The sequence below is a fragment of the Fusarium subglutinans genome (genome assembly GCF_013396075.1).
Source record: "Fusarium subglutinans strain NRRL 66333 chromosome Unknown NRRL66333_c0000257, whole genome shotgun sequence".
NCBI classification, from domain to species: domain Eukaryota; kingdom Fungi; phylum Ascomycota; class Sordariomycetes; order Hypocreales; family Nectriaceae; genus Fusarium; species Fusarium subglutinans.
The window spans coordinates 1-26,882 of NW_023502320.1; the positions used below are offsets into that span (position 1 = coordinate 1).

The 26,882-nt window shown below is 47.6% G+C and overlaps 12 protein-coding genes across 12 annotated transcripts; 6 read left to right on the forward strand and 6 right to left on the reverse strand.

Annotated features, from left to right (window-relative positions):
• Nucleotides 1–849: 849 nt before the first annotated feature.
• FSUBG_12234 (DAL1-Allantoinase) lies at nucleotides 850–2,451 on the reverse strand (the record flags this gene model as incomplete). Its single annotated transcript, XM_036677002.1, has 3 exons — nucleotides 850–2,078; nucleotides 2,143–2,224; nucleotides 2,281–2,451. 3 exons carry the CDS (start codon nucleotides 2,449–2,451, stop codon nucleotides 850–852), a joined length of 1,482 nt encoding a protein of 493 aa, XP_036532278.1.
• A 1,857-nt stretch (nucleotides 2,452–4,308) lies between these two features.
• Nucleotides 4,309–5,073, reverse strand: FSUBG_12235 (transcription activator acu-15; the record flags this gene model as incomplete). The annotated part of the gene is made up of 1 exon (XM_036677003.1): nucleotides 4,309–5,073. One exon carries the CDS (start codon nucleotides 5,071–5,073, stop codon nucleotides 4,309–4,311), a length of 765 nt encoding a protein of 254 aa, XP_036532279.1.
• Nucleotides 5,074–5,714: 641 nt separating this feature from the next.
• FSUBG_12236 (maleate isomerase) lies at nucleotides 5,715–6,506 on the forward strand (the record flags this gene model as incomplete). The annotated part of the gene is made up of 1 exon (XM_036677004.1): nucleotides 5,715–6,506. One exon carries the CDS (start codon nucleotides 5,715–5,717, stop codon nucleotides 6,504–6,506), a length of 792 nt encoding a protein of 263 aa, XP_036532280.1.
• A 148-nt stretch (nucleotides 6,507–6,654) lies between these two features.
• On the reverse strand, nucleotides 6,655–8,328 carry FSUBG_12237 (allantoinase; the record flags this gene model as incomplete). Its single annotated transcript, XM_036677005.1, has 4 exons — nucleotides 6,655–7,111; nucleotides 7,163–7,213; nucleotides 7,289–8,030; nucleotides 8,088–8,328. The coding sequence occupies 4 exons, from the start codon at nucleotides 8,326–8,328 to the stop codon at nucleotides 6,655–6,657; spliced, it is 1,491 nt and encodes a 496-aa protein (XP_036532281.1).
• Nucleotides 8,329–8,860: 532 nt separating this feature from the next.
• On the forward strand, nucleotides 8,861–11,161 carry FSUBG_12238 (uracil permease; the record flags this gene model as incomplete). The annotated part of the gene is made up of 11 exons (XM_036677006.1): nucleotides 8,861–9,000; nucleotides 9,056–9,083; nucleotides 9,150–9,239; nucleotides 9,290–9,387; nucleotides 9,452–9,502; nucleotides 9,565–9,769; nucleotides 9,823–10,005; nucleotides 10,070–10,352; nucleotides 10,406–10,507; nucleotides 10,569–10,633; nucleotides 10,688–11,161. 11 exons carry the CDS (start codon nucleotides 8,861–8,863, stop codon nucleotides 11,159–11,161), a joined length of 1,719 nt encoding a protein of 572 aa, XP_036532282.1.
• A 774-nt stretch (nucleotides 11,162–11,935) lies between these two features.
• FSUBG_12239 (uncharacterized protein) lies at nucleotides 11,936–13,038 on the reverse strand (the record flags this gene model as incomplete). The annotated part of the gene is made up of 2 exons (XM_036677007.1): nucleotides 11,936–12,337; nucleotides 12,397–13,038. The coding sequence occupies 2 exons, from the start codon at nucleotides 13,036–13,038 to the stop codon at nucleotides 11,936–11,938; spliced, it is 1,044 nt and encodes a 347-aa protein (XP_036532283.1).
• A 1,611-nt stretch (nucleotides 13,039–14,649) lies between these two features.
• Nucleotides 14,650–15,597, forward strand: FSUBG_12240 (ankyrin repeat domain protein; the record flags this gene model as incomplete). The annotated part of the gene is made up of 1 exon (XM_036677009.1): nucleotides 14,650–15,597. The coding sequence occupies one exon, from the start codon at nucleotides 14,650–14,652 to the stop codon at nucleotides 15,595–15,597; it is 948 nt and encodes a 315-aa protein (XP_036532284.1).
• Nucleotides 15,598–16,507: 910 nt separating this feature from the next.
• On the forward strand, nucleotides 16,508–20,065 carry FSUBG_12241 (uncharacterized protein; the record flags this gene model as incomplete). The annotated part of the gene is made up of 1 exon (XM_036677010.1): nucleotides 16,508–20,065. One exon carries the CDS (start codon nucleotides 16,508–16,510, stop codon nucleotides 20,063–20,065), a length of 3,558 nt encoding a protein of 1,185 aa, XP_036532285.1.
• Nucleotides 20,066–20,155: 90 nt separating this feature from the next.
• FSUBG_12242 (thiol-specific monooxygenase) lies at nucleotides 20,156–20,680 on the reverse strand (the record flags this gene model as incomplete). Its single annotated transcript, XM_036677011.1, has 1 exon — nucleotides 20,156–20,680. The coding sequence occupies one exon, from the start codon at nucleotides 20,678–20,680 to the stop codon at nucleotides 20,156–20,158; it is 525 nt and encodes a 174-aa protein (XP_036532286.1).
• Nucleotides 20,681–20,727: 47 nt separating this feature from the next.
• Nucleotides 20,728–23,276, reverse strand: FSUBG_12243 (nadh:flavin oxidoreductase nadh oxidase; the record flags this gene model as incomplete). Its single annotated transcript, XM_036677012.1, has 5 exons — nucleotides 20,728–21,092; nucleotides 21,263–21,509; nucleotides 21,561–22,233; nucleotides 22,419–22,540; nucleotides 22,611–23,276. The coding sequence occupies 5 exons, from the start codon at nucleotides 23,274–23,276 to the stop codon at nucleotides 20,728–20,730; spliced, it is 2,073 nt and encodes a 690-aa protein (XP_036532287.1).
• A 2,280-nt stretch (nucleotides 23,277–25,556) lies between these two features.
• FSUBG_12244 (allantoate permease) lies at nucleotides 25,557–25,913 on the forward strand (the record flags this gene model as incomplete). Its single annotated transcript, XM_036677013.1, has 1 exon — nucleotides 25,557–25,913. The coding sequence occupies one exon, from the start codon at nucleotides 25,557–25,559 to the stop codon at nucleotides 25,911–25,913; it is 357 nt and encodes a 118-aa protein (XP_036532288.1).
• Nucleotides 25,914–25,955: 42 nt separating this feature from the next.
• Nucleotides 25,956–26,837, forward strand: FSUBG_12245 (major facilitator superfamily domain protein; the record flags this gene model as incomplete). Its single annotated transcript, XM_036677014.1, has 4 exons — nucleotides 25,956–26,048; nucleotides 26,114–26,343; nucleotides 26,413–26,543; nucleotides 26,602–26,837. The coding sequence occupies 4 exons, from the start codon at nucleotides 25,956–25,958 to the stop codon at nucleotides 26,835–26,837; spliced, it is 690 nt and encodes a 229-aa protein (XP_036532289.1).
• Between the last annotated feature and the right edge of the window lie 45 nt (nucleotides 26,838–26,882).

Sequence of the window (26,882 nt, forward strand, 5' to 3'; positions counted from 1 at the left end):
AATAAATTAAAAATTAGCCTTAATAAAGGCCTTATCTTTTAAACTAATTTATATTATAATATACTATTAAGTAATGCCTTTAAGGGTACTAAAGTTAATAGGGAAATTATAAATATAATTTTAAGCCTCTTAGCTTATTAAGTTACTACTAATAATAGTTTAATTTACTATTAATATATTATTTATAAAGTTATATTATAGTATATATATAGAGATATAAACTTAAGGTTATATCCTTTTATATACCTTTTAGTCTTTTCCTTTTATAATGCCCTAGGGCTTATAATAAGATTTATTAGTTATTATAAAAGCTTATAGGTAAAAGCTTATATTAGGAAAGCTTATATTAAAAAAAAGATATTATATTATTATTCATTGTCTGTGTTTACAGCCTAAAGCTTAACCTTATAGGCCGCAGTTATCCCATAGAGAGGCGCGTGACCAGGCCGTATGGCATGAATGGTGGTGAAGATGGAAAGTCGGGCGTGAACTATATTGTCAAGGGCGGCGAAAGCGGCCGATGGTGTCGAGTCGGCGGTCGCAAGGACTTCAAGGTTGAGAAGGGCGACCGGTTCGTTATTGATACACCTGGGGGCGGAGCTTGGGGGGACATCCAGCTGGCCAACGCTGTGCATCAAGAAAAGAATGCTTCTGAGAGAAGATTTGTGAGCCAGTTTCAATTGGCCCAGGAGACGAGCAATTGAAGTTTGATATACAGTGTTTAGTCTTTCTAGTATAACTTTTTATTCTCGAGGTTATAATAAATGCTAAGTCTTTGCATATTACATATAAAGTCTCTTGCTGTCAGAAACTGTCACTTCTGAAAGCAACATAACATATTTATCGCGACTAGTATGAATACAATAATTCCTGCTTTCCCACAAACTTCCAAATATCATTCAATACACCAGCCTGTCGCTGCACAAACTCGCCATATCCCTTCTTACCTACTATCTCTCCGTTATCCCATACAACCATACCGCGCAAGATTGTATATCTTGGCCAGTTCTCCACTGTCTTGCCTTCGTACGGTGTATAGTCATTTGCGTGGTGCAATGCTTCGTTTCGAATGGTCACGTTAGGCAACTTGTCATTCGGATACCAAATCACGAGATCCGCATCTGACACGCCAGGTATCATTGCTCCCTTCTTCGGATATAGCCCATACAGCTTTGCCGCATTTGTTGATGTCACCTCCACGAATTTGGTTAGGGGCAGCTTATTGGCAGAAAACACAAGAGGGAGTCTCGTTTCTACCCCAGGAATTCCGTTGGGAATGTGCCTGAACTTTCCGACAGGATGCTCATGCGTAATGCAAGCCTTCTTGCCCTTCTCTGTATCATCATAGGAGAAAGGACAATGATCTGAGCTCAGAACAGTAAATGTTCCATTCCGTAGGCCCTCCCAAATAACATCCTGTGATGCTTCATCGCGTGGGGGTGGTGAGCACACGAACTTGGCACCCTCGAAGCCTGGCGCATCTAGATCGTTGCGCGTAAGAAAGAGGTACTGCGGGCAAGTCTCAGCAAAGATAGGCTGGCCAGCTGTCTGGGCTTGCCGAATGCGATATGTTGCATCTGGGTCGCTAATATGCACTAGCAAGATAGGCGTATTAGCAATGATAGAGGATAGCACGATGGCACGGTTGGTTGCTTCCGCTTCAAGGGCAGGCGGACGCGATGTTGCATGATATTTTGGCGCAAAGAGTTTGCTAGCTTCAAGTTGATCTGTCAGCCAGTTCAGAATATCACCATTCTCCGCATGGATCATAGTGAGAATATGGTTGCTACGAGCATGGTGAAGAACCGATAAGATTTGATCGTCACGGAGCTGGAGCGCCTCATAGGTCATATAGATCTTGAGGGATGTGACGCCCTCGACCTTGAGCATTCCAAGCTCGGAGAGAGCCGTCTCAGTGGGATTGGAGACAAGCAGATGGAATCCGTAGTCGCAGTAGGTGTTCCCTCGAGCCTTCTCGTGGGCGTCAGCCAAAGGCTTTAGAAGTGAGGGCTCGTGTCTCTGTTGGGGAGCGAAGCAAACAATGGTGGTACAGCCTCCAGCAATTGCCGATCGGGTTCCTTGGTTCGTGTCAAAATGCGGTTTCTTCATAAATAAGGTCCTCTAATGTGTTACATGGCTTACCTGTTTCAAATGTATCAGATGAGGAACCCTTCCCAAACATGGCAGGTTCTTGAAGATGAACATGGCAATCAACGCCACCAGGCTATATCCATTGTCGTGTGAGCGTTGGCTTTATCCAGCTGTAGAAATGAGACCTACTGTCACGTATGCGCCCTCGGCGTCAATTATCCGCAACGCATTTGTCCCAACAAGTGATCCCGATGGAGCAAGCAAGGCGATTTTACCCTCTTTAATGGCAACATCGTAAGCACCTATATCTGCAGCGGTAACACATACGCCATTGGTGATAACGAGATCAAATGCTTCCATGATGATTTTGATATGAATTTGCAGTCGTAAGTGTTTTGCGCGGAGTAACAGTAATGAGAAGGCGGTTATTTGGTTTGGGCTCGCAGTCTTGAGCACTGGGACAGCTACTGTAATAAATATTCATATTTTCTGTCTGTGTCAAACGACTTAACTGCCTCAACTTACTGTGACCCCGCATTGGCGGGGCAGTCGAGATAATGCGGATGGTTCCGACGGTTGAGTGCGAAAGATATATGAGGGGGAAATGGCTTATCGGAGGGTAGAAGTGATTGTAGATTGCTACCGTCTTGAGTCTAGTTTAGTTCTTATCGGTAGGACTTGTTAATATACTATTTGGTTTAGCAGTGCACTTTTATTATTTAAAATTATCGGAAGCTTGGCTGAACAATCTGGCATTATAATAGGTGACAATAAAATCGACTTGCCCGTCTCTATAGAACGGCCCCAGTAAACCACTCCAGTCCCTCGCTCGAGAGAAGTTTCTCAATATCAGAGATTTCATGATCCAAGTCCAAGTCTATGTTTTGACGGAACTGAGAGACAGAATCTGTAGTATCGGTAAACCGGTCCGCCTCGAGGAGTAAGTACGTTGGCTGCGTGAACTCCAACGAGGACTGCGCAGGTATTTCATCAGAGGCACGTCTCCGAGTCTCACAACGCTCTAAAGACTCTCTTCTAGCCCGGGATTCATTCCTTTCTACATAGTTTGATGTCATATAGACATCCCCGTCAAGTACATGTGGCATGCGCGATTGTATTGGTCTCGGTCTGTTAATCGCTGTCGTGCAATGTGTCTCTCGGCTTGACAAGCCTCCGTTACTGTGATTTCCAAGGTGCTGTCCTTTCACGGCGTCTAGCATTTTCTCCGAAATTGTCTCGAAAGCGTCACGGTACTTCTTTGCACTTGGCCACTGTTCTGTGATGACATATAATACTGTGGAACAGGCCCCGACATCGCCGATGCGCTCCACCGAATGTATAGAGGGACAAAGACGGATGCAGTAAATTAACGTGAAACCGGCAAGAAAAACGGCGTGTAGATCTCTTAGTGAGAATGGAATCGGCGAGAGACGATGGAGGCGCCTGTAAAGTCGGCATATTTGCCCAGATGACTCGGCGCATGCCGCGTAGTCTGCTGTCTCAAATGGGTAATTGTGACAATTTTCAGTCATTAACGGTTGAAGCAAGGACCTTCGGGCTTTGTGGTATTCTAGTAGTAGCTCGTTCTTTTCCATCTCGACAGGCCTTTTGAGAAGCACTTGGTGTTGGGAAGTTTCTGAAGACGATGACTCCTCGCTATCACCATTATCGTGTTCTCGAAAGTAGTCTGTAAGCCTTGTCGAGTCACTAGGCCCCTCGGAAGCGTCTTCACGGAACGTCGTTAGAACTTGCTTTTTCCACTGGTCCAGTTGTTGGAGCAATTTGGACGTTGTCATACGCAGTCCCTCCTTTGATGGGCTTTTTTTCATTCGTGACAAGGCCAGGCGAATCTCGCTGTGGATTTGGTAAAGTTGTATATGTTGCCGGTGAAAACTTAGGGCCGTTTGATACTGTGATCTATGTTCCAGGATGTGTTGCTGCATTTCATCTGGAGTGGTGGCATGATTACCATCGTCCATATCCGCCGGCAGAGAAAGATCAATTTCTTCGTCGGAGAGAGCAAATGGCCGGCCTAGAACTAGAGCTGTTTTCCTCTCGAAGATATAGGCACTCCAAAACAGTCTCTTGCGGTGGTGGTCTACTTCTATATTTTGACGATCCACGAGGCGTTGTTTATGGAGTCCAAGTTCGAGACATTGACGGATAGCCAGGCCGGCAAGATGCCATACACTGGTACCTTTGGTTGGCGTGACTTCGTCAGCGAGCGGACGCAGGAATAAAAGGAACTTTCGTAAGGATTCGCTTACCGTAAGGAGAGCGCATCGAATGGATGGCCAGAAGTAACGTCACTTCGATAGACTTGGTGCTCGTAAACTTGAGGTCCTGACGAATATGCTCCATGGCTCGAAGAAAATGTCCCTCGGAAACTGTACTCGAAATGCTAGACTTTTGAAGTAGTTGAAGGCACCTGGACCCAATGGCGTATACCAAATGCATTATTGTCAAATCAATCTGTTCGGTACAAGCAGATTCTTGACCACCTCGTCTTTTGGTGATAGAACGATGCAATTGCCATAGCCTTTCCACGTTCAAGAATGGATACAGGGGATGCACCAATGCCAGGTAAGCCCGTATATAGCTCGCTCCTGCATTATATTTGGGAGGTTCGGCCAGTGTGATGTTGTCTTTTGGCAATTGGTGAGAGAAGGGTCTGTCTGCGAGCTGAGGTAGAGACACGTCCACGGGATTTTCCCCTGAGTCGATGGCAACCTGGACGAAATGCGCAAGGCTTAGACCAGCTGAGAAGCCAAAGTAATGAGGTTCAGCCCCTGCGCACGAGGATAGGACCCCCAAACCTAGCGCAAGTTGACCGGAACGCTCTGTTCCAGAGGTCACCTCAGTTGTTTCTGGTGAACGGCTTGGCACAGGGCTCTCTGACTGAGCGATGGTTGGCAGATCTCTTGTTGACCTTGAACGGGGAATCCCAGTGCTGGGAACGTGGGTTGGAGCAGTATCGTCCATCGCGAGATTTGCCTCCAGTTCGCGAACTCGGTCTTCCAGCCTCTTGACATAGGACGATGGGTAGGCTTGGTTGCTGTATATGCACGATACCTTTGCCTTGTCACAATTTGAGCAGGCTGGGCTTGAGTTGTCGCACTAGTTTTGTCTCAGTTAGCATGGGGATGGATCGCGATCGTGGAGTTGATGTTTATTCTACCTTTTGTCGTCGGCTCTTGCATCTCTGACATGCGACCAAGACCCGAGGTCGTTTTGCAGGGCGTTCGTGTTCGGTCGTATTCTCTTGTTCCATGATGCAATCGGATCAGAGCGACAACTTGGACAGGTTGTAGAGATACGGATTTGATCCGAGTTATGGGATGTCTCGTTGTTATTGGCATCGGAGTGGCCCGATTCTCAGGCTAGCCGAATGCGGGCTGGCAAGTCTTATCGGTGATTTAGTGTTATCTGTTATCTTTGATACCGGACCATTCCGAATCACGACGCCTGTTCGTAATCACATTTCCTCTACAGATTAATCATAGCATATTTATTTGCGTATGGTACAGTGCCAGTCCCATGACATACTTCCGTCAATAAAGGTACGCCTCTGATAATAACGCCATCAGTAGCATCGGCCCCATACCAAATCGTGCACGTCAATTATGGACTCTCACTCAACCCAAATTCCACGCAGAGCTCGCTTCGGAATTATTGTACCCTCATCGAATACAACATTGGAACCGTTGACGCAGCAGATGGTCCTCAGTCTTGCACACAATGCAATAGAAGTTAGCCTTCATTTTGCCAGATTCCGGGTCACCAAGATCGAACTATCCGACGATTCAAACTCTCAATTTACCCTGGAGTCAATGCTCGAGGCAGCGGGGCTCTTGGCTGATGCAAAAGTCAACATTATTGGCTGGAGCGGCACATCCGCAGCCTGGCTGGGGTTTTCGTCAGATGAGACTTTATGTCAGATGATTGAAAATACTACCGGGATTCCAGCAACATCATCGGTGTTGGCGATGAGGGATATCTTACTTTGCAGCGTGGCTCCAGAAATCGGTCTCGTGACACCATATATAACAGAGGTTAATGCTGCAATTCTCGAGAACTTTGCAACAGAAGGGCTCTCTATAGCAGAAACAAGATCTCAATGCTCCGGCTTGACGTCAAACTTTGATTTTGCCGCTGTTCAAGAGACAGACTTGGACGTAATGGTTGCACAGGTTGTCCAAAACGGGGCTCGGGTCATTCTCATAATGTGTACCAACCTTGCGGCTGCACAAAGAGCGATATTCTGGGAAAGGAAATATTCTGTCATGGTTCTAGACTCGGTTGCAACTGTACTGTTCGGCATGCTTCGACAACTCGGTATGGCAACGTCAGGCCTTGCTAGTGAATGGGGTTCATTATTCAACATCGAAACGAAACCGGTCCTCCACGACATATAGATAGTTTCAGTAGGGAACAAAATAGCGGTAGAGCCTGGTGTTTACTAGCATAAGTTTGAATCGATGACAATGTATTTTCCACATTCCTTTTTGGTAACGAGCCTATGAGTCTAAGTCATACCCCCAACTCCATTGCCTACCATACCGCTCATATAGAGGCACGCAGCACATCCCATTCCTTGTTCATTCGGCGTTGATAGGTCAGTCCACATGTTTTCCTTTTCAAGAACTGACCATAACCCTTGGTGCCTGTCACGATGCCATCCTGAAAGACCACCCTTCCCCGCACAAGAACGATTCGAGGCCAGTTCAAAAACTCAATGCCTTCATATGGCGAGTAGTCACAACCATCATGCAGGTGTAGATTGTGTTCCAACCTTCTTGGCGAGAACGTATCCTGTGCGTGCCATATGACGATATCGGCGTCTGATCCGATTTGTATTGCACCCTTGCGAGGATAGAGGCCATACAATTTCGCTGGGTTCTCAGACGTGAGTTCGACAAACCTCTTTACATCAATGCACCGACGCTTGAGGACACCTTCAGAGAAGAGCAAGGGTATCCGGGTCTCAACTCCAGGAAGACCATTGGGTATTTTTGTAAAGCTGAATGATGGTCAGCCCTAACCAGGTACATGTTTCTCACTCAGAACTTACACTCCTTGAACCTCGCCACTTTTGTTGTATGAATGACCCAACTTCTTCCCCCTGTTGTCATTGAACCTTAGTTGATGTGAGTTATGTCTCCCTACAAGGCGCGATAGATAGCAGGTGCTTTCTTACCGATATGGGCAGTGGTCTGATGAGAATATAGTAAATGTACCGTTGATGATTCCTCTCCATATTTCCTCAATATCCTTTGGGTCACTGCGCAAAGGGGGCGAACAGACGAACTTGGCACCACAGAAATGATCCCTGTCGAGATTCTCTTTACCTAATAATAGGTACTGAGGACATGTCTCGGCAAATACTGGCCTCAATAATGATTGGGCCTTGCGAATAACATCCATCGATTGTCGAACAGAGACATGTACGATGAGCATCGGTGTATCCATGACAGAGGAAAATGTAATGGCGCGATTGACGGCCTCGGCCTCAGCCTCTGGAGGATGTGCTATCGCCTTGAACCTCGGGTCCGTAAGTCCTTGGGCCTCTAAATGCTCAGTGAAGAAATCCACAAGATCCCCATTCTCTGCGTGCACTAGTGCCACCATTCCTAGCTCCCGTGCCTTCTGTAGTGCTGAGAGTACCTGACGGTCTGAAATCCTCATGTGCTTGTATGTAAGGAATAGCTTCATGCTCATTATACCAGACTGCGCAAGCTCTGGAAGTTCTTGTTCTAGCACTTGTGCAGTGGGATCGGTGATGATGGCATGGAACCCGTAGTCGGCATATGAGCCTTGCTCGTTGACGAGTTGATGGTATTTGCCAACTTGCTCTTTCAAGGACTGGCCCCGAGATTGCTCTGCAAATAGGATGACTGTCGTCGTGCCTCCGGCAATTGCACTCCGAGTCCCAGTGTCGACTGCATGTCGGAGTTAGTGGAAAGTACAACATACGAGGAGGAAGAGAACATGTGTACCTGTATCGGCACTAGTATAGCCTGCTTCTTTAGCTCTGGGCGAACGATCCTGAGACAGGTGGACATGGCCATCAACCCCGCCTGGAGTCACAATGGCTCCATTGCAGTCAATGGTTTGCGTGTCTTCGGTTGCAACGAGGCCCACGCCCAGGGCGACAATAACCCCTCGTTTGATGCCTATATCGCAAATGAAGGAGCCATTGACATGGGCATTGCGCAGGATGGTATCAAATTCTTGCATAATTTCTGTGCGCCTTTGGTGAATTAAACCCTAGATGTTTGCGAAAGGAGTATGGCGATAATTGATGATAGGAAGCTTGACATTCGCAAAGCGGAAAGGAGCTCAAGTCCAGCTGGATGATCCGTATGCACAGATGAGAGTAGTCAAGAACTAAAGAATTGTTGTATTAATTACCCTTGTTTTTATGACTGGCTGAAGATAACTGCTTCGGAATGGTCCGCATTCGAGCTACAGCATCCTTAGCGTCTCGGGTCAATCCGTCATATCGCTATCTTGAGAGATAATCCGTAGTGCCTAGCGCTGGTCTCTGCTGATAGCGATATGGCCGTTCCGACAGATAGCGAGTTGCACAAATCATCCAATCTACCGCAACACTGGTGATACTCAACTTAGTCTGGCCTTGCTGATATGTTGAATCACAAGCCACATACCCTTAGACTTGTATAAGTTGCAGCATGCACCTCACTCAGCTGAAAAGAATCCCACAAGCGACAAGTGGCTACCGAATCAATCACCTCTCGTCTGATCCATTATGAAGATGCCAACAGTTCCCCGTTCGAAGGCTGAGTGGGAGGCAGTGCTGACTACAAACTCTGCGGATGGAACCAAGTCTTCGCCTTGGATTAACAAGGATCTCGCGCCTACTCCGCCGAATGCAAGGACATGGTCCTGGTACGTGTCATGTTGAAGACGAGAGCTTTGTACAATTCGCTAATATTTGAGCCAGGATCTCACTCAGCAGTTATTGGTGGGGTGTAAGCCAGCATCCATTCGTGCCATATTGTTGATTCATATCGCTAATTTTCTGCGCGACCGTCTAGAACGCGTTCAACGCAAGTCAATGGTCAAACGGCGCGAGTTTGATCGCTGTCGGCCTTAACTGGCATCAAGCTCTGATTGCGTGCATCATAGTAAGACTCATAACACCATAACCAAAGAATAATAGCTAACCTCTAACTAGGCCAACTTGATTTCATCTTCTGTTGCTCTTGCCCTCGGCCGTCCAGGTGCAAGGTACCATGTTGGCTACCCCGTCCTAGCTCGAAGTGTCTTCGGAATGTCAGTCATTATAATTCCTTCGAATTGAGACCTCACATGATAGGATTACTAACGAAAAGTGTAGGTATGGCCAGTTCTTTTTCGTTTGGATCCGAGCCGTGGTGGCTACTATTTGGTAAGATAGACCCTCAACAACTGAGCTAAGAGAAAGGATGCTCAATACTGACGACATTGCAGGTTTGGAGTCCAGTCATACTTCGGGTCCCAGCTATTCAGCGTCCTCCTGAGATGCGTCTTTGGAGAATCCTGGTGGAACATGACAAACCACTTGCCTGCCAGCGCTGGCATCACGTCTAGGGATCTTCTGGCCTTCTTCTTGTTCTGGATCATTGAGATGCCCTTCTTGGCAGTCCACCCACGCAAGATCAAGTTTTTGTTCGCGGTTCGTACACTATGTTAGACCTTTCCTCTCGTGTTGCGCCTAACAAATTCTAGGCCGAGTCCATAATCTGCCCTCTAGCCTGTATCGGTGTCTTCTCCTGGTGTGTTCATTATGGAGGAGGAATTCGTATGAATTCTCTTTCCTCAACCACGGAAGTAAAGGGAGGAGCCCTCGGATGGGCAATGCTTAACGGAATAAACAGCTGCTTGGGCGTTACGTCTGCGCTGCTAGTCAATGTGAGTTCGAATGGATCCATTAACATCTTTGAGAGCTCTGGAGGTTAACTAACAAACAATGCAGCAACCCGACCTTACTCGGTACACACGCAGGCCCAAGGATGCTGGCTGGAGGCAATCATCGTCCATCTTCCTCAGCAAGACGCTGATTTTCTTTTTTGGTATTGGTGCTACAGCTGCAGTGCAAGGGAAGTTCGGCAACGCATACTGGAACCAGTGGGATCTTCTCAACGCAATCCTTGATCGATTTTGGAGTCCAGCAGCTCGAGCTGGATGCTTCTTTGCCTCGTTCGGCTTTGCGTTGTCGGTATTGGGCGTGAACATTGGCTGTAACGCTATTCCCTTTGGTGAGATTGGACTTCCCTAGGATGATACTTGAGAATTCTAACACATACTTCAGGAGCCGATGTCACCGGTCTGGTACCAAAAGTGTTTACAATTGTCCGGGGGCAGATTTGTTGCGGAATCTTATCCCTCGCCATTGTGCCGTGGAAGCTCCTGAGTAAGCCTCTAAATCCCTTGAATGCTCATATCAGACGTTGACAAATCCACCTTTTCTATAGCCTCTGGATCGGCCTTCTTGATATTTCTCGGCAGTTACAATTGTTTCATTTCCCCTATCTGTGCCGTAAGCTTTCTTCCGCCTCGACACTCCAGGGTCTCAAGAAACTAACATACTCAGATCATTATTGTCGACTACTTCTTCGTCAAACGTGGGAATATCCATACTCCGTCGCTATTTAACCCGTCCAAAAGCTCACTGTACTTTTACACTGGCGGTTGGAATTTGAAGGCACTCGGATGTTGGGTTTGCTCAGCAGTATTCGGTATCCCAGGGCTTATCGGAGCTTATCATCCAACCTGGGTCTCTATGGCTGCGACTCACATATACCAGACAGGTTGGGTTATCTGCTTTTCTGCAGCCGCAGTATTCTACTATGCTGTGAACTTTGTCATCCCAGCTGAAGTCTTGCCACACGGTCAGGCAACTTTCGGCCTTGCCTTTGAGCATTTGGCAGATAATGAGGGATATCTGGAAGGTGACAATGTTGTGGAATTTCCAACTTTGGGTATACAGCCGGAGGACTCTGTATGTTCGGGCCACGAGAGCAGTACGGCAAAGGAAACTTCAGGTGTAGGTATTATGGGGGTGTAAGAGCTCCGACAATTTGTTACACAAGACTTGAGGCTCTTTGGGTTTTGTTTATCTTATCTCGCTAATGTTGAACCCTTTTTGAGATACGTACTTCTACTACAGTAATATTATGAAAAGCTTATGCTATGTTTGTGAAGACAAAAGGCTGTGTACTAAATGAAATCCGAATCTCTTTAACTGTGCCTATTTAAAGATACTAAAATAGTTCTATATAGGCATTACGATGCAATTTCCTGGGGCAGCCGCTGAAACCGGGAGTAACGTGTCAGATCTCACTGAGCGGAATATTGCCAGCACGAGGATGCGTAGAACAGGAAACCGGCTTCTTTGCGCTCTGGTTAGTCGCGATTGCCTGGAACGTACTCTTATGGGGGCTCTACGTGAGGGGGAGTTTTTGTCAGAACACGAAATTCGCTCCCTGTCCAAACATCACCGGGGACCATTCGTACTGTGTGACATCCTATGGAAAGCAGTTCAAAGTCACCTACGAGCCAGGCGAGTCGGCAACACCAAGTGGCGGGGCCCCATTTGCATGACGATCAAGGTTCCTCTAGCACTAAGGACTCTCGATGTGATAAAACGAATATATCATGTCAGACAGTGGTTGTTTGACAAACCGACCAGCCTCGAACAAGGATTCAGGTCCACGTGCATTAAGGACTCAGAGACCCATGAGCAATAGTAGCCATCCATCAATTTATTTACATAAAATTCCTCCTCGGATGACATCAGGCACCCCAATGTTCATCTCCGCTAAGTAGTAGTACTAACCGTCTAGGGACCGCCAGGCTCACCGGCCGAGGTATCCAGCCACCTGTCACCAATAGCGCGAACATACTGGCGTCCAAACACGCAGTAATAGTTTCCCCGCCTGTTCTGTGCATTGGGTGACCAGATGATGATGTGCCCGCCGACAGGCTGCCATGAACTGGTACACGAGTTGTAGATACCCTGTTGGACAGTATAGGCCGTCTGGGCCTGCTTCTTCCAAACGGCGAACCAGTCTCGTGGGTTACCCCAACACTCGTAATTGTTACCAGTGTCAATAGTCTGGACAACGCTGAAACCGGCACTGATCCATGAGACAGCGGCGTTGGCGCTCCAGCCAATCGAAAAGGACCGCGACTCGAATCTACCTGCAACGCATTGATTGTTTGCGGGGCACTCCATGGCTTCCTATATAATTTGTCAGTATGGAATTTTGAAACAGAACGACAAGACACTGTGAGACCTACACTGAGCTGGATATGCAATGGATTCTGGTGGGGATTGCCGTTGCCGACCGGGCGGGTTTGGGTAACCCAATTACCACAGCCCGTCTGGCGCTTAGAGAGGCCGGCCGCCTTGACAGCATCGTCAATCTCTTTCTGAGACAGCTCGGGGACTTGGCTCAGTACGTCAGAAGGTATCTCTCCGTCGACCTTGCCCTCGAAGACGTCCATGGCTTTGGCGACTCCGAGAGACCCATCAGGGAAGCACTCTCGTAAGGACCTCTTGGCAAGAGGCTTGAGGTCCGCACCAAGTCCCTTGACAGGCACGACGCAGTTAACAACGAGCTCGTCCTCAGCAGAAATTCGACCGCAGGGAATGGAGCCAGCGTCGCCGTCGCCGATGCGGTAAGTATTGTCACCGACTGTCACGTTGCCAGCGCCGTTCTCGCTGACAGAGAATGATACGGCCTGCTTGGCAAAAGCACCATCGGTGAGAGAGTTGGTGCACGACTTGCCCAGGATCTCGGTCTGCTCGTTGTTCCAGACGGTGATGGCCGACTTGGAATTGACGAGGTCGCGCTCCAAGACCACGTGGAGGTTCTGCTCCGCAGCAGAAGCTGTGAGGACGAGTGGCGCGGTGACCAGGCTGAGCTTGGTGAACTTCATGTTGGACGATCGGAAAGCGAGAGGATGAAGGGCTGGGAGATAGGAGAGAAATGCTTTGGGATGATGAAAAAGTCTTTCTTGACAGGGAAAACATCACTTCTTATAGATTTAGTTCAGCCGTTCAGTCGTTCGTAGGCCTGTAGTCTCTCCCTTTTCTATATGGGTATAACTTTGTCGCCGAATCACCGGTCGCCAAAAGGCGTATCCGTGGTCGAATGAGTTGTTTTCCACGATGACCTTCCGACTCTGGCTATAGTATTCTTCTGTGATGACGGTTCTTTGTAGTATTGGGGGCCAATTGAGTAGAGCCTTGACTCGTATTACGAAATGAGAAATACACAAAGATCTAGACAACGTCACGAGGTGGTCCTGCTTGTGGATGCTATTGACTGACCGCTGGATCTTGACACATAAGTGCGACTGTGCGAGGCATTTGATATCCCAATAGAGCAGGTTCTTTAACAATGCTTAAAGACGTTACTCGAAACTATTATACAGTCTTGGCGTCTGCGGTCATGAGACCAGATGGACAAGGTTCATTACTACCAAGGTCTTGGCAATCTAGATCTAGATTTGTCCAAGGCGGCGAGTAGATTAGATAAGGTCGCGTAGATTGGCGATAAGAAATGACTCAGTCTAATTGGGCAACTCAAATTTAAGATTCTTCCAAGACGGGTAGTAAACCTAACCATGTCAACGTTGCCGGCCTGTTAAAACGGAGTGCGTCCGAGAGGTCCTAATGTAATGGCTTATGTGGCTCCAAAGTATGCTTCTAGATCAGATTGATGCACTTGTAAGCGAAGTATCATTGTCTGCTTCTGCCACACGAGTATCCATGAACTCTCTTTTGTTATTATCCTCTTAATCTCCCGTTGAATCAGACACTACATTGCCCAATGAACGGGACAGTATTTGCCCACAGCTCCTTTATTTTCCATATTCGTTTTCGCATTACAGAATAGAACCAACCGGTGTTTCTCTTGTTAGTATAAAGATAACCTACTGGCTCACTGGCTTGATTAACTCTAATAAAACTGTAGGAGTATAAAAATAAAGTCCATAACGTTGCAGTTCCGTTTCTAGCTAATGTAAATGAGAATCCCGTTGTAGCATGTGTATAGGAGGAAAAAGGTATTTATCTGTGTGATTTTTGTAGTCTTTTGTCTATGCTTAAAATAAGTAAAAAGCTTATCTCGTTAAGGTTACAGAGCTGGGCTAATGTAAGGCAGGGAAAACATCCTATATCTTAATTAGTCTAGCTAAGAATAGTATATTTAGAAAAGAGAATTAAAATAAGTTAAGTATTTTGTATTATAATTTACTATCTTTTTTTAAGTACATTTAAGGTACCCTAGAGAGTACAGTAGTTTATAGCATTAACCCTTTATAGACTAGTTAAAATAATTCCTTACTGGCTATTACGTCAGCACAGTTATTCCTTCTATTTATAGGTAGCACCAGTTCATCTTACATTTTCCAAAGGCAAAGGTTAAACAGAGCAAAATGTCGTTTCAAGGGGAACAAATCCCCAGTCAGCTTTCGCTACAAGATCAACAAAAAACACGGCAGCAACAAATACATGCAATTGCGATGGCACAAAAGCAGGCAGCGATGCAGCAACAAACTGCACAGCAAATGGGAGCCGGGAGTCAGAAGGGATACCAGCAGATGGGAATGAGCCAACCTTACAACGACATTCCTGCAACTGATGCAAGCGACATACATATTCTCACTGGACGAGGAGTCAATGTACCCGACTTTGTTAAATTTCTGTGTACCTGCCGAGAGGGTGATTTATCTACTCTCGAGTCAATTGTAGCCTCTCAGACCCGCTCGCCGCTCTTCCTTCACCATGGCTTGCTTGATGCCATAAAGAACGGCAAAGTCGAAATTGTACGCTATCTTCTCCAGTCTGGAACACCGATTTCGCGAAACACCCCAGAAACTATTCTCAGAGCCCCAGCAGATCAACAAATTGCGTTACTTCAGCTCCTTACTGAACACGGCTGGACAGTCAATTCACCAGAGCGCCTCCTCCCTAGGCTCATTCAGACAAACAACGAACCACTTCTTGATTGGTTTTTGGAGCATGGTGCAGATCCCAACATTGGCGGTCCTGAAGGAGATCTAGACCAAGCTCTCAGGCTAGCAGCCTCACAGGGGACTGTTAGATTGGTACAGAAGCTTCTTGAAGGCGGGGCCAAGATGACCAGCAATGGATTGGGGCTATTCTATGCTGCGGGTGCTTGCCCTGCTGGCTCTATTCCCCATGCAGGACTCGTTCAACCCAGCGCTGAGTTTGACAAGTCCAGAATACCGGTTATGGCACTGTTGTTAGTGAATGGCGCTGGGGTAAATGACAAACTTGAGACACAACACATGACAGCGCAATACCCGATCGTAAATGCAGTCATGGCCGGTGCTATTGAGAGGGTCAAGTGGCTTTTGAGCCAGGGCGCAGATCCTGATCTGAAGGGGCAGTACGGGAGCGCCAGAGACTATGCCAAGTTTAGGTCGAGCGATGAAATGAAACAGGTGCTAGGAGTGAGCGATACATAGGACCCCATAAGGATCGGGATTTAAATTGCAAGGTGGATCTACTTTTATCGATTGTTTAAAAACCTGCTCATGCATGCATGAATGTGCTGACAGGATTGAGGAGTTGCTGATTGCAATCTTGCGTTATTACGCAGCCCGAGAGTCAGCCTTGATCTGTTAAAAGTGGTAAGGGTAGTGCAGGGATGGGACGGGTAGCTTATGGGCCGCCCTAACCGGTAGGATTCACCAGCTGGTACTCCGTAATCTCTGGTCATTTTGGGCCCCAAAATTTGGGGGCTGCGGACCAGGCTTAGGTGAGACGGCAGTTGTTTAGCGGATTGAGACAGGAGATGGGATTCTAATGCAAACATCTGTTTATCAGTTCTTGCGATAAAGACGAGATTTGCTTTTAAGAAACAAAATAAAAAAATAACTTCTACAAGATAGAGATGGGTAGGCTAATAAAATATCAGGTGATTGTAATCACTTGTGTACGCGATAGAATAAGCTTTCTGTTCTCCATTTCCTTGTTTATCGTTTATCTCGAGGTTGAGGAACATTTTTCTGAAACACGGAAGGATCTGCTAAGCGCAGCAGGCTCCAGGGGTTTTGCGTACTATAACCAATCAACGCCACTAATTGTTACGCACTGGTAGCTTGAGGGGAACGTTAATTATAGCAGGCGTCAGCACTACTGCAAATGGGATTAGGGCTGTACCTGTGTCGATGCAACCCCAATCACAACAACCCTGTGCAGCAATGAAAGGGCATATTCCGATCGGCCAAGTTTTGCCAACTAACAATTGATATATAGAATGCTTTCTGCGGGACGCTTTCGTTCAGCTTTCATTTGCTATAGACTCGGAGTTTCTTTCATACTCTGGTTTGGTATAGTCGTTCTTTTTTTCCTGTGTCATTCATTTACGCCAAGATGCGTGCCACATTCTTTGCCCTGGCGGCACTGCCATTCTGCGCAATTGCTCAAGACCCGGTGCCTGAAGTTGCGCCTACTACTGCCACTACTACATCTGAAGCTTTCATTCCACCAGTGATTGACACGTCTACCGACATTCCCGTTGGTCTAAACCCTACCACTACCGATGCTATCGTTGTTCCTCAGTCGTCGACGGAAGCCGTTCAGGAGAACCCTGAGCCAACTACTCAACCTGCTCCTGTTGTTCAGGATACAACGACTGCCCAGGCTATCATCCAAGACACTACTTCCCAAGCACCACCTCTTGTCCAAGACACAACGACAGGTCCTGCGCCTGTCATTGACACCACCCAGCCCATTGCTCAAGAAAGTACAACTGAGCCCATTGTTCAAGACCCAACTACTGGACTGCCAATCGTCGACACAACCTCACAGCAAGTACCTCCTGTCCAGGACACAACAACGGAGCTGCCGCCTCCGGTTGACCCTACCACCACTTGGCTTCCCGTAGTGGATACCACCAACCAGCCTATCATCCAGACTCCTGGTTCCTCACAAGACCCAGTTGGTCAGGACACCACCACGGATGTGCAGGTGCCTGTTGTGCCTACAACAACATCAGACGCCGTTCCCGGCGTTACCACCGACACCAACAACCCTCTTCCAGACACCACAACTCAACAACAGCCAGTCATTGACACTACCACCACTGGTGTTCCACCTGCTGAGACTACCACTGCGCAGGTGCCTGTACAGGACACTACAACAACGGCTGCTGAGCAGCCTGCTCAGACCACCACTCAGCACCAGCACCCTGAGCCTACCACTGAAGAGTCCAAGCCCACCAGTAAGGATGACGATGAGCCTGTCATCACCCAGCCCCCAGCCCAGACAACCGTCGCTCCTGAAGTGGCCACATCTAGCGTCTCCTCCGTCTCCTCTCAGGTCGCCGCTCTGATCCCCATCATCAACAAATGGACTGAAGACCCTGAGTCTCTCACAGATGAGACTAACAAGGAGGTCGAGGACACACACGACGACATCATCGCTGTTATCGTGTCTCTGGGCGGCAAGCCCGATGTGGGCTGCAACAAGAAGCGAGGCCTGCTTGGACCTATTGGTGACATCATCAACAAGCTCGCTTGCATGGCTCAAGACCTTACCAACATCTCGGGCAGCATCATTGCTGGTAATGTGCCTGCTGTCACCAGTGTTGTTCCTCAAGTACAGAGCCAGAATGATGACCTGACTGAGGAGGATGAGGATAACCAGAGCAAGGAGGAGCAGAGTAAAGAAGAGTCTACCAAGCAAGAGGAGACGACCAAGAAGGAGTCCACTACAGAGGCTCCTACAACCACCGAAGCCCCCACTTCAACGGAGGAGTCCACGACCACTGAAGCTACCACAACGACTACTGGCATTCAACCACCTTGTGGTGCCGATACTTGCGGTGGTGGTAGCGGTGGCGGTTCTTGTCCTATAGGATCTGGAGGGTCGAGAGGAGGGCAAATGGGCGGCGCGGCTGGCGAAGTCAACTGCAATGACCTCTCAACAACTACCATTGACGGACCCCTCCCTACAGACCCCTCACAGACCATTGACTTCGGTGACGATCCCTTTACTGCTCCTACTGCCCGTGCCGAGTCTGCATCCCCACCTTCCAAGCGTGATATGGAGCTAGGAGCTCGAGCATTCAACGATGACATGTCTCCTAATCCTTTCTATGTTGCCTCCCTCACGCCCTTTTGGGTGGATCAGACTGGAGCCACAGCTGGACATTGGTTTGGTGCTCCCTCTTTTGCTGGTAAAGGCTCTGCAGGAGTCAACGGCATCTATGGCTGTACCTCCGTCATTGTCGTGTCTAACCTGGGTGTCTATGTGTCTCATATCTGGGAGAATCCTGTCTTTATCGATAGCTTCGGAACTCCTACGCCCGACGACCAGTTCCAGGCCAATACCTTCAATGCCCTTCGTGACGGCACTATCGATGCCAACGCTGAAAGTATTGCTGGTTATGTCGGTACAGACCAAGCCCCTGGTGTCTTGCATTCCATATTTCATCCCAGGGTTTTCGTCGTCACTCCCTTCACCACCGACTATGATCGTAGCATTGGTGTCACCACTAATTTGCGCTACGAGGCTCGTGCAAACTACTTAGCGACTGCAGTCTCTGGTATTGTCCCCGGATCTGACTCAACCGTTCTCGGTTACACACGAGTTGGTGAAGTAGAATCCAAGGAGCAGTACGGAACGTGGGGTCGCGCTATCGTTGAGTATGATATGCTTGAAGAGATCGTCTTTGGCAACGATGGCGCCATGACGGGTGATTTTATGGGCCGGTGGAGGCTTTGGGTCGAGGACCAGCTGGTCACTTCGCACAAGTTTCTCGTCTTCCCTGATCCTATTGCCGTCCCTGAAACTACACCCGCTGCTACACCTGCTGCCGGTCTGCGAAAGCGTGCCGACGAGGAGGCTGCCAGCAAGTGCTTGATCCGTGGTGGTTCCACTGGTACGACCTCGGCTGGACCCTCCTCTACAGACAATGCTGCTATAACAGCTGATGCCACTTCCGCTGCCGAGACTTCAGCTGTCCCTACCACAGAGGTTAGGACTTCTGAGGGTGTTGAGACAACCACTGCTGAAGAGAACCTAACCACTACCGACGAGAAGACTACCGAGGCTGTAGGAACAACCACCAGCGAGGACAAGACTGTCGAGGCCACAATAACTCAACCTGACGCTGTCTTGACAACCTCTACTCCAAGCACCTTTATCACCACTACCAGGCCCTCATCCAATGCCATCACATCTGCGGTTACATCTGATGCAGCAACAACTAGTGAGGACGTCCGCACCTATTACCCCTGCAACATCTTCGGCGGACCTCGCGTCGCCACGCCATACTGTCAATGCAGCACCACAGTCTCTGGCAAGCAATACGTCACATCTGCCTCTCTGATAGATAACAGTTGCGTGGACTACACTTCATACCCTTCCCCAGTTGTCCCCGTCACCGAAGCCCCAGCTACCCAAGCCCCGGTACAAACTCCATTCACTGAGACCAACGACGGCACCGTCTTGGTATACACAGCTTACACTCTTGACTACTTCATGGCTTATACTGTTCATGTCACAGCGACACGTGGTTATGGCGTACCATCAACTGTTTCCACGCCTGTACCTACTCAAACTGCTGTTGACAATGACGGCAGCGGCCAGTGCGGAACATCTGATAGCCTGTCGAAGAAGGGTTTGGGTGAGGCCTGTGATAGGGCTATCAATGAGTTCGACGCCGATACCGTGTACACGGGTTACACGACGCGTTATAGTCGGTCTAACAAGGGTATCCTGATGGCTGCCTCGTTTGGTCAAGCTGCTTGTATTGCCAAGTTTCAGTGTGATGACTATGGTATTGGAATGAAGGGTAGTGATATCATTGCAGCTCGCGAGAACGCGAAGCAGAACGATGGTATTTGGATTTGTGGACATATACGCCTGTCCAACTCATGCAGTGTTGTCATGGACTACTGCACAAACTGTAACAACAGCGGTTAGGCTTTTGCTTTCTTCGTAGTTATTAAATTTAGAACTTCCTCTTATAGATCAATTTACCCTTCTGAACAATATTTAGCGTGACCCGCAACATCACTGTATAGCTGCTAGTGCCCTAATCGCTGTGTTACCAATGACAGAATGGCCAATCTCGTTTACCGTTACCGTAGCCACTCTATCAGTAACCCTGGGGGCTTTTGCCTCCCTAATAGTCTCTGGAATCGCAGTGACAATAGTGCCTCGGCCACCAACATCCTCTGACAAACCATACTTCCTCACCTTGGCTGGTCGACCGGCAATCAAAGCCAGGATGAATTCGCATGGGAATCCCCGCAGAAGTGTATCATCAGCAGACTCCTGCTGTAGGTACTCAGCAGCTAGTTCGTTTAGTTTATCGAATAATAGGACTCGCTCATAGGGTAATTCTAGGACATGGAACAAATGCTTCCCTTTCTCAGCGAGTCTGTCTACCTCCCAAGTCTCTTGAGCTTCTCTACTCGGGAGTTGAATCTTTCCAGACCAATAAAGGGCGACCAAGAAGGCAGACTTCTCCCACGTCAGCCACGTCAAAGACGCGTTGACTACACCGACAAAGGCGATGGTGTTGGGGTTGTGCATGTCGAAAATGTGCTGATACAGGCCAGGCACGCGATGGCCACTAGGACCTACGGGCGGGCGGACATTGGAGAGGAAGGGGTAGGTGTAGAAGTATCCCGTTGCAAAGACACGTCGATGCCTCGTAAGACAGACCCGTCGTGTAGATGAACAGCGTCTTCGGTGAAATGGTCAATTGTGGTCACGAGCTTGACGCCAGGCCGATTGAACACGTTGGGATAACGTGGGTGAGGTGTTCTCTGGGACACATGAATATCGCCCTTGACATAAGACAAAGATTGAAGAACGATATCGATGGAGCTCTCGCTGGTAGCGATCACAAGGATGCTCTTGTCCTCGAATTCCTTCCCCGATCGCCATGTGGACGCATGTTGCCGGCCTCCTTTCCAGACCTCGAGGCCGGGGATCTCAGGTACTCAGGGTTCGTTGTTGTGGCCCGTGGCAACGACGAGATGATCAAAGTCCTCTTCATACCAAGTGTCTGTTCCTTCAGCATTCTCCTGACGTAAGAGCAGCCTCACGCTACCTTGAGGAATATGCTGGACATCTTCAACCGTTGTGATGAACCGCGTAATGGGGCTGTACTTTGAGTAGCCTTGGCGACAAATTCTGTGACTTCAGAGACGCTCAGGTAGTGGTCATTATTTGCCGGGTGTGGAAGGTTGAAGTCTGTAGCGCCTCCCATCACCTTGTAAGGGATGTTGGCTTCAAGCAACTCATAAATGGGAGATGAGAGGAAGCGCTGACGGGTCGATCGCGGCAGATCTAGCGGAAAGGGGCCCTTAGGGCGTGGTAGAGGTGGATTGATGTCTGAAGGATCTGCAGCTGGAAACTGGGGAACAGTTGTGGATACAGTATCGTAAACTCAGACGCCGCCAGGGACCTTCTTACGCTCGAGTATCTGGAGTTCGAAGCCTTCGAGCCGTTTGAAAGCAGCCGCCGTGACGCTACCACGAATCCCAGCACCGATAATAGCAACCCGCTTGGCAGATTTCTCCTTGCCGCTGCTTGCCTTGCTGTTGTTGCCATCTATTCCGGCTGCTCGGGTTTCCTCTGTAGTAGGCTTACCACTGATAGGAGGCTGAGATGCATTGCTCTTGTTTGCTTCAAAATTACTGTATGAGGTGTTTTCTTCCGCGCCATGGGTGTAGAAAGTGTCCCGATCGTACGGACTGAGTGGTTGTCCTAGACGAAGACGTTGGACAAGGTCGGGGTTCGAAATGAAGCGCCGGCCGTATGAGATAGCGTCGGCCAGGTCGTCTTGCACTGTTAGAATGCCAGACGCAGCAGTGTAGCCTCCGTTGTCGATGAGTACAGTAGGTGTATGATGTGGGTTCGAAGGAGTGGTGTCCCTCAGAAGACGACGGAACGGTCGAAGAGAGACATCCTCTGGGGCAATTCCTTTGGCCACGAGACGTGCGAGGTTCTCAGCAATGCCTAGGTTGCGCGATACACGGCCCTCGCCGACATGCAAGTATGCTACACCCCGCAAAGCGAGCTCCCGACCTAGATGGAGTAACTGCTCCAGGGGATGTGAACCGTCCGTTTCATGGAAGCTGGTCGCCATAGATTAGCCGAGGAAGGGTGAGGACAGGGATCTAAGTTCTGTCTGCTTATTTAAGCTCTCAGCCACGAGCCGCAACTGTAAATAACACATCTAGCTAACAACGAGGACAGGGATCATAGGGCAAACGCACTTAGAGAAGGGGCTCACTCTGACTCCCAGACGCTGATAACCTACTACTTCTGCGACAGAATCGACCACTTCCAGAGGAAAGCGACTCCTGTTCTCGACGGATCCTCCATATTGGTCATCGCGTTGGTTGATATTGTTGTGCAAGAACTGGTCCAAGAGGAAAGAATCTAGCGAGCACCGTTAGCAAGCCTCGATGTTACTATACGTCATCAATGGGTAGGGGGGTTTGTCATATACCTCGACTCCATCGGCTCCAGCTTCAACTGCAAGGGCGGCAGCGCGCTTGAAGTCAGCCACAATTCCCTGGACCTCCTCCAATGTCAACGCATGTGGGACCCCAAATGGTTCTCCGGAATGAGTATTCACCCCGGTCTCAGCCACAGCCGAAGAAGATACCGGAAGGTAGCCGTAAGAAGGGGGTCCCAAACCAGCCTTCTTATGGGCGTGCTTGACAAGGCCTGGCGAAGTGCAGCGACCTACGTGTGTGAGCTGTTGGAACCAGAATCCACCTTTTTTGTGAACCGCTTGAACGATATCAGCAATGGCATCCTTATGCTCGTCTGTCTCAAGAGTTGCCGACCAAGGCCAGGCTTTGGATTTGAGCGAGACACCAGTGGCTTGAGAGATCATGAGTGCTCCTGCAGTGGTGCGCTGCTCGAAGTACTTGATAGCCAACGGGCTTTCGGTGGAATGGGCAGCGCGAGATCGTCCCAGAGCCGCGTGAACCACTCGGTGCTGCAGTGTCAGGTCGCCGACCTTCAGTGGGGTAAACACTTTGGCATTCTCGGTGTCGAAGTTAGCGGGAAGCGGTTCGGCAACGTCATCGACATCTGTAAAGCCAGTGATTGGACCGCGGGCGTTCGCCTTGGCGACAAGGGCAACGAGGTCATCTGCAGGTGCCATTGTTACGCAAAAGCCCTTTGTATTCAAGACCTTTGTGGCTCAATGCAGAAGCTTTATTTAACTGAAAACCTAGTCCTGAATATAACTAAATCTCTAATAAGCTTTTCCGCCTAGTACTACTAGCCTGTCTAACCTTTTCCTTTATCTTACTAATTAACTTATCTTTATACCGGATTTTTATAATTTACTCTTTTTTAAAAAAGTAATATATAGTATATCTAGGCTAGATATGCCTTTATAATCCTAATTATCTTATTAATATTATTTAGTAATTCCTTTTTTCTTTTATATATAAGGTCCTTCTAGGAATTAAGATAAGGTAATATATATATATAAGCACTATAGCTAAAGTAAATAAAATCTATAAAAACTATATTTTTTATACTATTTACTTTAATAACTTTATAAAGGCTTATAAAGTTATAGTTCTTACTAAGCTTTTTATAAACCTAATAGTTAAGTTAGTAAAAGTTAATAAGTATAGAGGCTATTATATTTATACTAGCTATTAAAAGCTATAAAATTCTAATTAAATATATAATAGTTATAGTAAAAGTTATCTTAAGAGTATTAACTTAAGTTAATAACCTTACTTATATTAAATATTTTACTTTATATATACTTTATATACTTTAACTTTAATTTATTTTTATAAAAAAGTAATAATACTTATTTATATATCTCTAGAGTTAGTTATTAAGATATTAACTTTTTAGCTAAAACTAAAATTCTAGGTAATAATAAGGGTAATAAGTATCTTACTTATATGTATTTATTAGTATTCTTTACCTTTATATACTAGAGGCTAAAGCCTCTTTAAACTACTTATAACCTTATTCCTATTATGTAAAAGCTAAGATAATTAATACTTAATAGTTATAATGGCTTCTATTTACAAGAGAAGTAAAGCCCTATTTTACGATAAATAAGAAAAAGTAGTTACATCCTGGTATATTATATACCTTTTTACCTACTCTTCGTTTCTAACTACAACGTATGTCTTAAGAATCCCAGATTGGTAATCGAGCGATTGTACCTGTAAAGAACCAGTCCGACATACAGTGAGGTATTACTGCTATAATTGCACTATATAGCCTTAAATGACAAATAGGCCTAAATAGCGAAATTCGAATTAACCAAGACATGAATACCTCGTCCAACTATCGGTCTCGGTTAAAAATTCGCTCTATCTTGATTAGTGTAGAGAAATGATTAGTAAATAAAACTAGCACGGTCGGGCTGCGTGACATAATTTCTCAGGCGCTATGCGCCGGCTTTGGGATGGGGATTAGTGAACAACCCTGGTGCCTCTCGGGTCGGTGATACATGGCTGGAAGGACTGTGCGACGACAAGACCACCGAGGTCGGACGGAGTGAATTGTGTGATGGTCAATAGAAAAGGCGTAACAGCCTGTAGCGTTTGCAGTCCACGAGTAGAACCTGGCCGTTGCCCATCTCATGTTAACGCATCCACTCTGCTCAACCTTGAAAGTTAAGATCGAAACCTCTGCGATGATGGGAGCGTTGGTCGACAGATTGCGCAATTCTGAAGGGGTTAGAAGATAGTGGCTTGTTGTCAGAGTCGTGTCTATAAAGACTCTCGTCATGAGACATATTTCTCAGACATGAACTATTCCTGCCATCGAGACAATAGCTCATTTCAACTCTTTAATTTACATCTTCAGGATTCAATCGCAATTCAAGAAATGGCAGCAAAATTAGCCCAGGAAAAGCAGTTGGCGGAGATAGTGGCAGCTTCGACTCCACCTACCGAAGTTGACGGCGAACTATCCGGTGTTGCTGTCAAAGGTATTAAAGCTACAAATGGGGTGCATATGAGATTAGCTGATATCTTGCATGGATCTCAAAGACGCTGATCCTTCAGATGACATTGGTCGTCAGTACTATTTGCAAACCAGGGATGAAGGGTTTCCGAGACGGAGAAAAATCGCGTTCGCAGAAAGATCGACCTCTATCTTCTTCCGTAAGTGCTACCATCTTATCTGACTCACCGAATCTCGGCAGTCGCTGCAACCCCACGGGATGATGATGGTTACCGGGTTCCTACAGTATCTCGACAAGTCTACGATCAACTACTCTGCCAATTACGGTTTGAGGGAGAGCCTCAACATGCAGGGAACTAACTATTCCTGGGCCAGCTCCATCTTCTACTTTGGCTTCTTGTTCTGGCAGTACCCTTCACTTCTGCTTCTCCAGAGATTTTCTCTTGGCAAATACTTTGCTTCCCAGGTGTTGGGATAGGGCGTTCTCACGTTCCTAATGGCTGCCTCGTCCAACTTCGGAGGGTTTGCTGCACTGCGCTTCTTGCTCGGTGCTGCCGAATCCATTCAGCTTGCAGCCTTCTTCATTATCACCAACATGTGGTACACACGCGAGGAACAGCCTATCCGTCTGATGGCATGGTACGGAATGAGCCCCATTGCCATCATCGTCGGGTCTTTGTTTGCATATGGTATAGGTCACATAAACTCCAACATTGGGCTCTGGAGGTTTTCTTTCATTATCTGCGGAGCCATCTCAGTTGTATGGGCTGTGATTCTATGGTTTGCCTTGCCTTCTAATCCCGCTAGCGCCTGGTTTCTCAATGAACGCGAGCGCATTATCGCCCTTCGGTGAATGGAAGACGCCAAGACCGGCGTGGAGTCGAAGAAGTTCAAAATGGATCAGGCTATTGAAGCTCTTCTAGATCACAAGGTCTGGCTTGCTGGCCTTTCCACAGGGGCAGGAAACATTCTCAACGGCATCGGTCTGGTACGTTCCCTCAACTTCGTTCTAGTCCGCATTATGAGTGTAGACTAACATCGACCTTTACCTAGTTCCAAAGCCTCGTCATCAGAGGTTTCGGCTTCACACCCTTACAAACCGCCCTTCTGCAGGTCCCTACCGGTGTCATCGAGATCATAGGTCTTATAGTATTTTGTACTCTCGCATCGCGCATCCGAAACTCGAGGCTGGCACTTGCCAGTCTGGCCAACGCTTTGGCCATTATCGGTGCTTCCATGCCGTATGCGTTCGACGTGCACCAGCGCTGGCGATTGATGGCTGGGTATGTTGCGTTGCCAAGAGCCCCCGGCCCCAATGCTTTAGTTGTTGTATCAACTAATAATGGACTTAGATTCTGGGCCATGATGGCTTTTATCCCATGTAGCTTCTTGCTGGGAATGGGTACTATCTCCGGAAATGTCGCCGGCCACACCAAGAGTGTGACAGCTCAAGCCATCATGTTTACCTGTTATTGTTGCGGATGTATGTAGCAGTTTTGGTCCCTAACCTAGCTGCAGTTCTCTTGGTTAATTCACTTTAGGCATCATTGGACCTCAGCTATACACGACTCCCCCCTACAAGCAAGGCCTAAGGGCTAACATTGTCGCTTTGGCTATCAGCTGGTTTGCTGGTGTCTTACATATCGTGTATATGCACTTCGAGAACCGTAAAAGAAAGGCATTCCTGGAGGAAAGCAGATATCTTCTAAATGAGGATGATTGTCATTTTCGTGATCTTACAGACAAGCAAAACCCTTATGTCTTCAATGTGCTCTAGAGGGAGGATAGGCTATGGGGATATGTAAGAAAAGTAAAGTACTTC